Source organism: Erpetoichthys calabaricus, chromosome 4, assembly GCF_900747795.2.
Source record: "Erpetoichthys calabaricus chromosome 4, fErpCal1.3, whole genome shotgun sequence".
In the NCBI taxonomy this organism is placed as follows: Eukaryota; Metazoa; Chordata; class Cladistia; order Polypteriformes; family Polypteridae; genus Erpetoichthys; species Erpetoichthys calabaricus.
In genome coordinates this window covers 225,304,073-225,317,489 of record NC_041397.2, presented here as the reverse complement: position 1 = coordinate 225,317,489, position 13,417 = coordinate 225,304,073, and the positions used below count along the sequence as shown (strand labels likewise).

Genomic DNA, 13,417 nt, shown 5'->3' with positions numbered 1-13,417 from the left:
ACATTTTCAAACAGATATGAGGCTTGAAGAGTACCAGTGCCTATCCCAGCAGCACTGGGCACAAGACAGGAAACGGACCTGGACAAGATACCAGCCCTTCACAGAGTCCATTTGGTGTGCGTACAAACACACACACACCATTTTACAGTCACCAAGGCAGTGTGGCCTAATGATTTAAGCTTTTGGACCTCAAACCCTGAAGTTGTGGGTTCAAATCCCGCTACTGACAGTTTGTGAGGATGAGCAAGTCATTTCACCCGTCTGTGCTCCAACTAGAAAAACAAAAGAAATGTAACCAATTGAATGTCAAATGTTATAAGTTGCGGGTGGCACGGTGGAGCAGTGGGTAGCGCTGCTGCCTCGCAGTTGGTAGACCTGGGGACCTGGGTTCGCTTCCCGGGTCCTCCCTGCATGGAGTTTGCATGTTCTCCCCGTGTCTGCGTGGTTTCCTCCGGGTGCTCCGGTTTCCTCCCACAGTCCAAAGACATGCAGGTTAGGTGGATTGGCGATTCTAAATTGGCCCTAGTGTGTGCTTGGTGTGTGGGTGTGTTTGTGTGTGTCCTGCGGTGGGTTGGCACCCTGCCCGGGATTGGTTCCTGCCTTGTGCCCTGTGTTGGCTGGGATTGGCTTCAGCAGACCTCCGTGACCCTGTGTTCGGATTCAGCGGGTTGGAAAATGGATGGATGTTGTAAGTTGCCTTGAATAAAGGTGTCAGATAAATCAGTAATTAAAATAAATAAATAAGCAAATTACCCAAACCAGTATGTCTTTGGGGATGTGGGAAGAAACAGATATGGGAAGAATGTGTAAACTCTACACAGGCCATGCTCAGGTGTGGGATTTAAATCATTGACTAGGGATCTGTGAAGGAGCAGCAGAAACCACTGTGCTTCTGTGCTGCACTACAGCAGATTATAATCTTTGTAACTACTAAATACACAAACTAATTGTTCAGTCATTGAAAAATCCATCCATCCAACTATCCGTTATCAAAACTATTTCAATAGTATGGTTGGAACCTTACTTTTCAGCATAGGATACAAGGAAAGAACAAACCTGAGTTGATTTGTCAGTCCATCTCAGGACACAGTGGCGTGCAGTGGGCCATATTACATTTGCCAGTTAAGCTAACATGCAAAGAACAAGTGGAGAAAAATGTACTGAGAGAACATGCTGGGCAGCATTAACTTCCACCACTGTGTCACTATGTAAAATAAACATTGGTAGATGAGCAGCATTTTGCAATGTTCAAAATAAAATCAAGGAAGCAAAAATATATGTTAAACTTACCAGGGAATTTGAAGTGATACAACAAAGGCTAATTCACATTAACTTTACTTCTCTCACTTACCTCCTGCCTTATAACTTGGGCTATACACCCATCACACTGCATCCTTTTCAGGTACTTGCTAAATATCTTTCCAAGTTTTCTTGCTTTGGTCCAACCATTCATTTCCTTTTCTGTACACTACACCATTTAAGATAAAAGTTAAGGGATCTTTGAATTCATAAAAGTGGCAGCTTCCTAATGCAGATATCACATTTTCAGGCATTTAGTAAAATGAAGAATTTCTGCTATTCCTTTCTTTGGATAGAAAACAAGTTTAATGGAAGGTGAAAGCCTGCTCCTGTGCAATATGATAGTCTCCCAGATACCTGCGTAGAAGTCAAAATGTCTGCATGATCAGCTGAACGGCAGAGTTGTCCTACTGTTCAGCCTGAGAAGCTCCATGTTACTTACTCAAATGCCTTGGGTATGCAGCCAGCATCTCCACGTGAGAATATCAAATGGAGAGAGGTAAGACCCTATGTGATTTCTTGCCAGTGACATCAAGTGTCTCTCTGAATGAATGCTTAGTGGTGCTGTTAATCCAGTAATTTATGAACTCTAATATAAGGGAAAAAAAGTCACATGCCCCTTCTCAAGTGTTTGGATGTTTATTTTGTGAATCTTAATAAACAAAGAAAAAACATCCTTCTTAAAGAATACAGTAAGCCTTTTCACATTACACAGTGGACTAAGCTAAACTGTTGCGACACACTGGAGGCATATACCACATTATACACTGCACTGAGAGGCTGATGGACTTAAGCATTTACTAACCCAGCTTCAGTGTGTCTGCTAAGGTTGTTGTTTTTGTTTACCCCTGGACGGCCTCTTCAGGTTACCCAGGTCTACATTATTGCACTCTAGAACAAAGTCCTCTACTCCTGCACACTTGAAAATAGCTGCACATACCTTATCACTAATGAAATATATGAAATCAAAGCTGTTTAATGGCAGTGGATAATATGTCTCAAAGGGAATGCATTAAGTATATAACCGATGGATAGTTACCATTAATAAGCAAGCATCATGTAACAAAATAAATAATTCAGAAAGAGCATTCAGATAGAAAATAAACATCTAGCAGTTACTAGAGCTTTGCGTACTACAGCTTGCAGCACAACACTATTACAGCAAGCTTTACATACTAATATTATATAAGAAAAGAGAAATATTTAAACATTATTGTGAACTCGCTTTTGATAATTTATTACATGCATCCTGAGGCATTTTCAAAATGAATGAAAGTAGCAAATATCTCAATTTCTACACCTATATGGTTGTGCAACTGTAAGAATTTTAAGGGCTTTAAAAGACTATACACAGCTTTATAGTTAAATTATTTACAACACTTGCCCCACCCTCCCCAACCCACCATTAAAAATGATGATGGTATGGAAAATGATTATAAAAATATAAAAACATATACAGTAAGTTTGAGTATAGTAGCACTGCAGGCTTGCAGCAACATTTCAAGTAACTGGTCAGTCTTCACACCCTCTCTCAGAAAAAAAAACAAAACTGATATGTAATGAAACATCAATGTCAGTGACTGCATGTGGTGAATGAGAGAGGGTTCAAACACAGCTGTCACATGACATGAATTGATGGCATGCATACATTCGCCATGGCCATTTAATGTGCTGGTGAACATCAAGGCTGCATGTTCAACGTGACAGTCATAGTGGTCCAAATAAATGTGCAACAAGACAAGTGGTGCTTGAGTGAATGGCTCAAGAGAGCAGCTACAGATTGATCAAATGATCCGAAGCTGAGAAGTGTGGACAGAGAGCTGTGTCGGGGTTCCGCAGCTGTTTCAGGATCCGCTTATGAAACTTGCTGCGCACTCTATTGAACTCCATGATATCGCATGGATCTTCTTCCATCCAAAATGTGTGAAATTCCTGCATGAGGTAACCTGCGCCAAATAAAAAGAGATGCTTAAATTAAACAAGTCAATCTATTGTTGATTACTGTCTGCAAACAAATGCTAAGATTGATTTTATTCATTGGCCATGCAGCCGTTTCCAGCTGGCATCCCCTGTATGAACATAAAACAGAGGTACAAAAACCTGAACAAGAGAACTCGCTGCATATCTTTCACTTCATCCACTTGAATGAGCAGGTACTCTTCAAAATGTCACTATGATTTCTAAATACAACCGTGATGGAGCCAGCACAGTGCTTGGAGGACTCTGAACCGACTGGTTTTCTCATTGGGATGAATTCCTTTTTTCAGATTATGTTTAAAATCAATTAAATATAAAAATGTTGGAGCACAGGTAGGTTAAGTGACTTTGTCAAGGTCAGACAGTCAGGCAGTAGTGGCTTTGAACCCTAAAGCTAGTCTCTGAAAGTCCAGTACCCTGCCTTCTACATTACACTGACTCCCCCTACCAGCAATCTGTCAATAGTTTCACGGCAGCTTGCCAGTTGCTGTAGGTCATGACATTTTACAATCCAGTTCAGATATCAAGCAGTCCAAACAAACCATACTGTTGTCATGCTGTTGAGAAGAGCTGCAGTGCTGCTGTCAATACCTAAAGACCACCATTTACACTCAAATGTTCAAATGCAGCATGGAAAATCCTCAAAGATTTTTATGAAGATGTTGCTCAGTGTGCGTTTCATAAAGTGCATTGTGTACAGATTTTGCACAGACATCAAAGCAGTTTGAAAAAGCGAAAATCCTAATGCCATCACTGATATACAAGTTATTTACATTAGATTGAATATAGTTTTATAATCCCCAAGAGGAAATTCAAATGCATACCACAGCAAAACATAAAAACAAAAAATGCACAGATATTGACTCAAAGTGCAAAATTTCTCATCTCAACATCTACACACTTGTCTGATTGTGAAAAAAGTAGTATTAAATGCTGTGTAAGTTTTAACCAAACAATTGCCCTAAAAAATAAAAAATACAATAAAAATGTAATGATCTAAGTCTAGTTTCTGCTAGACTAAAAGGCAATGCACATCTTACACACTCATCATTTCATTAGTCACTAGGTTCTCTGAAGAATAATTATCTTATATGAAACATTATTGCTGGAAAAGTAATAGTGATTATCAACCCTGCCTAGTTGTCTCATCAACTTTTGCTTGAATTTTGTGCCTAGGCATTGTCTATGTGGCAGCTACATGTTATCACAATGTCTGTATAGGGTGTGTGCCAGGTTTTTCTCTCCAAAGAAATGAAGGTTAGGCTATTTGGCCATTTCAAATGATACCCTCTGGTGAACTGATTCCCTGTTTGTAGATGCTTCCTGCATGGCATCCAGTCCTGCAAGGCCAGGTCTCCTGTGACTCTGAATTAGATTAATCAATTTGGACAGTATGGAGAACACTAATAAAAATCAAGGCCCCACTAACAATCTCATCATCATCATACCAAAGGCATTTACCCATCATATCAATAGCAATCATTTGCTGAGGTATAAAGGCTGATAAATTGAATTTTCTCTGTGTGCCTCCTGATTTTTAGAAACATGCTCCAAGCTCCAGTCTCAGTGTACCTAAACTAATTAGTGCAATATGTGAGTAAACTTTAATTACCAGCCCAAATAAAATAAAAATGTTTTATTATTAGTATATAATCTTGTTAAGTGGTCTGCTTGGGCATTGTTGCAACAACAACCTTGCATTTCAATATAAGCATCCATCCATCCATCCATCCATTTTCCAACCCGCTGAATCCGAACACAGGGTCACGGGGGTCTGCTGGAGCCAATCCCAGCCAACACAGGGCACAAGGCAGGGAACCAATCCCGGGCAGGGTGCCAACCCACCGCAGGACACACACAAACACACCCACACACCAAGCACACACTAGGGCCAATTTAGAATCGCCAATCCACCTAACCAGCATGTCTTTGGACTGTGGGAGGAAACCGGAGCGCCCGGAGGAAACCCACGCAGACACGGGGAGAACATGCAAACTCCATGCAGGGAGGACCCGAGAAGCGAACCCAGGTCCCCAGGTCTCCCAACTGCGAGGCAGCAGCGCTACCCACTGCGCCACCGTGCCGCCCTCAATATAAGCAAACTTTTAAAAAATCTGCAAAGAAAAATTGCAGTTCATGTGAGTTTTCTGATACTTAACGCCAGGTAATAGAAAATATAACTGAAAAACCCTCATCTTGTGTTTGTGTAGTGTGAGTGCATATGTCATGGGGAATTATTCTTTTTTAAACTTGTCTGATCAATTGTTTTATAACATTACAGTTTAATTGCAACAATTTTCCCAATTTTACTCAATGGCAAAAATTACCAAGTTTTAACCACTGCCTTATAAAAGTCTGTGAAAGTGTTAAATTTAGACATCAGCTAGCTGCCTCTTCTAGAAGCCAAGGTCTACAGACCACAGACTGCATGCCAAACTGTATTAAGGTTGGCAGACTTCGTATCTGTTTTCCAGGCAAAAATTACAGTTACAGAATAACAAAGATTTTTATGAAGAATGACAACCCTGTTGTCATAAATCATTAAATTTTTTGTCAGACTTTTCAAAGTATACTTCTACAGACACAAAGTAAAACATTCTTGCATCTAGCTTTCAGGATATGTTTGGCATATACATGCATACATATATGTGTGTATATATATATATATATATATTGTGAGCTGTGAAGCTGATCGCACCCCCAGAAGTTACAGACGCCCCTGGGAAAACCCCTAAGAAACTTAGACAGTTTACCTTCACATTCCTCCTTTCCCCTCTAGCCGGCTCTGTCGCGTAATATGCCTCTCGCGCGGTATTCCACCCTCTTAAAAAGCCTGCACGGGCTTCTCTCAGTTTGTTAAACTGATTGCTTGCTTCTCCTTATCTCTCTCTCAGACATTTTCTCCTCCTGGGGAAACTGTCATCTCTGACTTGTTATGGAGGAGCACGTTTAAACTTTTGAAAAGAGACAAATGTTTGTTTGCAGTGTTCTGAATAAAGTTCCTTTCTTTTCTACAACCTCCTGCGTCTCTGTGCAAATCTGTGACCCAAGCGTGACAAGATATACACAGGTAAAATTCCGTTACATCCATCCATTTTCCAACCCACTGAATCTGAACACGGGTCTGCTGGAGCCAATCCCAGCCAACACAAGGCACAAGGCAGGAACCAATCCCGGGCAGGGTACCAACCCACCGCTGGACACACACAAACACACCCACACACCAAGCACACACTAGGGCCAATTTAGAATCGCCAATCCACCTAACCTGCATGTCTTTGGACTGTGGGAGGAAACCCACGCAGACACAGGGAGAACATGCAAACTCCACGCAGGGAGGACCTGGGAAGTGAACCCAGGTCCCCAGGTCTCCCAACTGCGAGGCAGCAGCGCAACCCACTGCACCACCAAAATTCCGTTACAATGAATAGCTTTACAACAAAGAATTTTTATGGTCCCAACAGTTTCCCATATGACACGAGTCTATAGAAATCTTGTTATCTTGTTACTACGAAGTACACTCAGCAGATACTTTCATTACAATGAAGTGCCCAAAAGACCTTAATATGCCTGAATGAATCATCTACACAGCAGTTAGTTCTGTGGTCACAGCTCAGTTGTGCACAATGATCCCCAAACAGAAACATTGTAAAAAAAATGTCTTTCTTCGAACTTTCCTTGTACTATTTTTTTTTTTTGCTGTTTTTGTTTTCTGTGGTTTTCAGTAGCCAGGTTTCCATCCAAGGAGTTTTTGCGAAAAAATATTTAGCGCTTCAAATTTTTTACCGATATAGCTGATGGAAATGCTAATTATCGATAAAATGTTGTACATGTCGACATAATATTTTTCCGTTTAACTTTAGCGCATAAATTCCATATCAATACTTCAGATGTCGCAAAAACTACATTGGAAACCGTTTTTGTCGGAAAAAAGGGCTTTAACGCAAATAAATGTGTCACATTTTCATCACGTGCAATCAAAACGAGAATGGCGGAGCGGTTCGCATGGTCTGATGAAGAGAGTTTTTTTTTGATTAAACGTCGTTATTTTGTATTAATTCAAATTTCAGTTTTAATTAAAAACCTTAAGGGAAGCAGGTTAATTCAGTTGTTATCGCACTGTGAAGGGATGTTGAAAGGTAGGCTCACCTGTACAGATCCGATGCTGCAAACACAGCTGCATCATGGGCACTTCCAGGAGTGCCAACGCAAATGTCTCGTATCATGCACCTGTCATCAACAAGGGCCTGGAGAACAATAGATGGCCACCCTTTGCGATTAATGTAATCGCGGTAGCCTTCCGTCGGGGGAAGAATAGGCACATGCGTGCCATCCAGCGCACCGTAAATCTGTGGCACAAGATGCACCAAGGAATTGCGGTATGCAGTTTCATTGGCCTCCGCTACAGTCGGAAGTCTGATATAACGCCGCATTAATTTTTCTTTAATAGCGGTGCACACAGCATATACACATCGATGGACGGTAGTTTTACTAACCCCGAAAGTTTCTCCAACTACTCTATACTCGGCGCAGGTTGCCAGCTTGTAAAGGGCGATGGCAATCCGCTTTTGGGTTGGAACCGGTGGTCGGTGGCAACCTGTGATGGGCGCAACATCAGGACTGATGAATCCACATAACATGTCAAACGTCGGCCGTGTCATTATAAAATGTTGCAGCCAGAGATTTTCTGTTAAGTGTCTCTCCACCACCTCCTCCCAGAAGGTCTTATTCCGTCGTCTCTCCCATACCTGTGGGTTTCGTCGCACTGGGGTACTTTCTTCTAGGGCTATCAGACAAGCAACTGCTTCATTCTGCTGTCGTCTTCGGATATTATGTACAATTCCAATTATTTGTGAAACTGAAATAACAGTAAGCTGGCAAATTTCAAAAAACTGTCTGAATAATCTCTCTATTTCTTTGTTTCTTTGTTTAGTGGAGGGGGTGTAACGTGGAAAACAAAAGGTAGATAATTTGCGACATACACAAAATTATGTATGGAAACGGCTCAAGGGCAGATTTTTTTCGCGATACAACAAAAGTTATGCGACAGTTCGTTTTGGGGGGGATGACGTCATCACGCACACCATTTTATCGATAAAAAGCCAGTTGGATGGAAACATGCTGGAGACAGCAAATTTCGCACATTTTTTTACGTATATTCTGTTTGTCGATAACAAAACGTCGCAAAAAACTGGATGGAAACTTAGCTAGTGATACCTTTTGCTTATTGCTCGTCAACATTTGAAAAACATCCATTGGAATTGAACTCATTGTCACCCTCCTATAGAAATGGCAGACACTAAAAAACGATACAGTTCATATTAGGAAAAAAAAAAACTAAATTTTTGCAGCTCTTGATTGTGACAAAAAGAAAAAAGACGTTGCCAGTAAATTCGGAATTTCGCCATCGACACTGTCAACTTTCTTGAAAGACCGAGAAAAAAAAGAAGAAAAATCTCGAGTTGCAAACGTATACGAACTGCTGCATTTGAAGACATCGAAAAAGCAGTTTTTATGTGATTCAGTGATGCTCGTTCAAGAAACATTCCTATTAATGTGCCATTCATTCAAGAAAATGAATCTCTTGGGTCCTCCTCCAACTGGACAACATGCCGAAGAGTGTCCTGAAGTGCGATCACCACAGGCTCACAGATCTGCTGCGTCTCTCCGCCAAAGCAAACTTGATGGGTAGTGCAGAGAACAGGATTACTTGGCCATTAACCTGGCCACGACCCTGCCTGACTGGTGTGTCTGTGTATAAGAGAGGGGTAGATCCCGCTACAATAAATAACCATGCTGTTCCTGTTTCAAGCTGAATAAAGCTGGTTTTGCTAAAGTACTGAGACTCAGCCTCGTGTTTTGGGGTGTAAGACAGGGACTTATAGCGCGACCCCGATCTTTTAGGATTTGCTTCTGTGGTGCTTCACTGCAGTTTTGTGAGCCTGTGGTTGCCCTCCCCCTGGCAACAGGCAAACAATCTTCCACAGACGCGGAAATCAGGCTTCGGGACGCACTTCAGCGTGACGTTCCTGTTGGCTGAGGATTCCAAAAGAGTTCAGAAACCTCACAATATGAAGAAGAAGAAAAGGATGATTCGGCTTCTGATTGATAACTGTGCTGCCCACAACAGGATTCCACATTTAGATAATGTTTGCGCTGAATTCCTCCCACCCAATTGCACAGCAGCACTTCAGCCATTGGATTTGGGCATCATTCGCACCCTGAAAGTGTATTATCGCAAGGAAATACTGAGAAAAATTCTCGTCAGCATAACTCGTAGACAGGAGAAGATTAAAATTAACGCAAAAGAAGCTATTGAAATGATTGCAGATGCCTAGACGCAAGTTAAAGAAAGCACTATAGCTACAAATACAGAATCTCATTACAACGAAATTTTATAAGTAATATTGTGGCAGACGACCAGGGTCCAGGAGTGGGGGCAATATATTCCCCTGGACGCAAGGGGGCAGCCCCTGTGGATTCCATCAGGACCATGGATACGAGTTGGGAAGCTCAGCCCTGTTGGGGTCCATGGCTGCCACCAGGGGGCACCTGGATGGTTCATGAGCCAAAGACAACAGCACTTCCGCCACACTAGGAAGTGCTACCGGAAGACCATCATGGAGCACCTGGAGCACATCTGGGGTGGAATAAAAGGGCCGCCTCACTCCATTTGGGCAGCCGGAGTCGGGTGGCAGTAGACGGAGCTTGCAAGAGAGGAGTGGAGGTGGCTGACAGAAGGAGGAAGAAAGGACAGAGCAGTATTGTGGTGATTTGGGCACTTTCTTTGTACTGTGTGCACAAAAGAAAAATAAACAGTGTATATATATATATATATATATATATATATATATATATATATATATATATATATATACACACACACACATGGCCAACAGCTGATCCAAACCCCTGCCCGGACAGGAAACCAAACAGCACTCCGGGAGTTGGAGGAAGTCTTGTCTCCGGTAGGTTAGTAAAGGCAAAGCTTAGTCCTCCGGTCTACATTCTCCAACCAGATACACAGGCGCTTGGTTCTTTAAAAAGATGGCTGCATTTCTCCTAAGAGAATGAGAGATGACTTGGAACCACTAGATAGTGAATTTGCAATGATCCTGGAAGTAGGCTTGCGCTGCTCTTCTAAAGGGACCTTCTACCATTAGCCAGGCATGCTTGGAATATACAGTAGTGGGGCCATGGCTCACCTGGAACATGGAAAGACAAAGTCCAGGACAAGACACAATTGAAGAGCTAATGGTGGACAAAAAACTGCAAGTGGGGGATATACGTGAGTGAGGTTAATTTTGTTATGTATTGTGGTTAACTCCTTTTATTTATCCTATGTTAAATGTTAACCTGTTGTGACAGACGACCGGCTATGGACTCCGGTCGTCACCCCCAGGCCGCTAGGAGGAGCCCTCCGGACAGCATATTTGTGCCCCGAGTTCCAGCAGGGCCTCATGGACTTTGTAGTGTTGTGACACAGCCCTGCTGGATACCTTGGGGGCCGCCAGGAGTCGCTGTAGGAGGGCTAGTGGGCTCTGGCATGCCCTATAACCCGGGAGTGCATCTCAGTCACGTGACTGGAAGAAGCGATGTGCTCCCGGGATGAAGAAAAGGACTGTTTGCCCTGACCCGGAAGGAAAACGGACTTGTGGGTTTGGCTTGGAGCCACTTCCGGGTCAGGGGCTATAAAAGGACTCTGGGAAGCCCAGAACACCGAGCTGAGCTGGGAGGTAGGGTGGCGACGTGTCTGGGAGTGGAGGATTGGTTATAGAGAATAGTGTATTGTGTTTATATGAGTGTGGAGTGGAGGGTGCTTTGTGCACATTATAATAACAAAATAAAAAGTTATTATTATTATACTTTCACCTGGTCATCAGAGTGGTACCTGAGGGTTCGAGAGGTGGACACGAGCCTCAACTGCTACACTGTTTAACCTTGACAAATCAACTTTTTACTTGGATTTTGTTAGTATCTGTGTGTTCATTAAGGTTTGGGGCTTGCTTGAGAGCACCCCCTGTAGTTTACAACATATATACCTGCTGCTTACAATGTATTCTGTATTAAAATGCAATGCTGGAATGTGATATTTTTTCATGTTATGGTAACATAACATATTCTAGCCAAACATTCTCAAACTCCCTTAATGTAATTCATTGACACAGGTGAACAGAGCATGCTTTAGCAGTATTTCATGTCAACGACACCAATGCAAGATCAATTTAGCAACCAACATTTTAGCTAACACACATATTTAGTTATGTGAAAAGAAAATCAGAATACCAAAGGGATAAATTCATTCAGATATACAGACAACATGGCAAACTTCACACAAACAATGAATATGCACTAATTACTGCACCACCGTGTTGCTGCTCATTACAGTATGATTTTGGTTTGTTAGTCATAATGTATGGTAAACTGCAATTTTATTTATGTATCCTCTATTTACCAAGATACTTCCATTTGATTTGAATATCTTTTTGAAGTAAGACTTGACTGATTAACAACAAGCTATCAACCTGTTACACAAACACTACATAAAGCAGAACAAACACTTAACATATTTGATCTGTCTTTAAGAAATACTTACAGAATGTCTGTTGAAAGTGTGCCAGCACTGGGGCTTCAGGTGCAACATTGTACAAGTGTGTCTTTAGTGCGCCACTTACAAGTAAAGAGTAGGCCAATTCAGTTATGTTTATTCCAACAATGGCAAATGAATATCTGTAATGATATGAAACAAATAAGAAGGCATTACTTACATATACAGTACATGCATACACTATATACAGTGCATCCGGAAAGTATTCACAGCGCATCACTTTTTCCACATTTTGTTATGTTACAGCCTTATTCCAAAATGGATTAAATTCATTTTTTTCCTCAGAATTCTACACACAATTCCCATAATGACAACGTGAAAAAAGTTTTTTGCAAATTTATTAAAAATAAAAAAATTGAGAAAGCACATGTACATAAGTATTCACAGCCTTTGCCATGAAGCTCAAAATTGAGCTCAGGTGCATCCTGTTTCCCCTGATCATCCTTGAGATGTTTCTGCAGTTTAATTGGAGTCCACCTGTGGTAAATTTAGTTGATTGGACATGATTTGGAAAGGCACACACCTGTCTATATACAGTAAGGTCCCACAGTTGACAGTTCATGTCAGAGAACAAACCAAGCATGAAGTCAAAGGAATTGTCTGTAGACCTCCGAGACAGGATTGTCTCGAGGCACAAATCTGGGGAAGGTTACAGAAAAATTTCTGCTGCTTTGAAGGTCCCAATGAGCACAGTGGCCTCCATCATCCATAAGTGGGAGAAGTTCGAAACCACCAGGACTCTTCCTAGAGCTGGCTGGCCATCTAAACTGAGTGATTGGGGGAGAAGGGCCTTAGTCAGGGAGGTGACCAAGAACCCGATGGTCACTCTGTCAGAGCTCCAGAGGTCCTCTGTGGAGAGAGGAGAACCTTCCAGAAGGACAACTATCTCTGCAGCAATCCACCAATCAGGCCTGTATGGTAGAGTGGCCAGACGGAAGCCACTCCTTAGTAAAAGGCACATGGCAGCCTGCCTGGAGTTTGCCAAAAAAGCACCTGAAGGACTCTCAGACCATGAGAAAGAAAATTCTCTGGTCTGATGAGACAAAGATTGAACTCTTTGGTGTGAATGCCAAGCGTCATATTTGGAGGAAAACAGGCACCGCTCATCACCAGGCCAATGCCATCCCTACAGTAAAGCATGGTGGTGGCAGCATCATGCTGTGGGGATGTTTTTCAGCGGCAGGAACTGGGAGACTAGTCAGGATAAAGGGAAAGATGACTGCAGCAATGTACAGAGACATCCTGGATGAAAACCTGCTCCAGAGCGCTCTTGACCTCAGACTGGGGCGACGGTTCATCTTTCAGCAGGACAACGACCCTAAGCACACAGCCAAGATATCAAGTGGCTTGAGTGCACTGTATGGAAAAGTAAATTATTACCAACAGTAAATAATGTATTAATTATACATTGTAAAGACAGGATTAATAATCAGTAGGTGACTAAAGAAAAAGCCCAAATTATATTAAAAGTGATCTTTGTATTTGATGCCATTCAGCAAGAAATGGAGGGGTTACTTGTGAATGTAACTGCTA

The 13,417-nt window shown here is 42.0% G+C and overlaps 1 protein-coding gene across 3 annotated transcripts in view; it reads right to left on the bottom strand.

The window, feature by feature from the left end:
- Window positions 1-1,919: 1,919 nt before the first annotated feature.
- elmod1 (ELMO/CED-12 domain containing 1) overlaps window positions 1,920-13,417 on the bottom strand; it is a 65,237-nt gene continuing 53,739 nt past the window's right edge. For all 3 annotated transcript variants that reach the window (XM_051926827.1, XM_051926826.1, XM_028800394.2), the window contains 2 exons: window positions 11,873-12,006; window positions 1,920-3,245 (listed from right to left, as the gene is read on the bottom strand). In XM_051926827.1, the coding sequence (XP_051782787.1) occupies window positions 3,073-3,245; window positions 11,873-12,006 (307 nt within the window). In that variant the 3' untranslated portion in view covers window positions 1,920-3,072. The remainder of the gene's footprint in view (window positions 3,246-11,872; window positions 12,007-13,417) is intronic.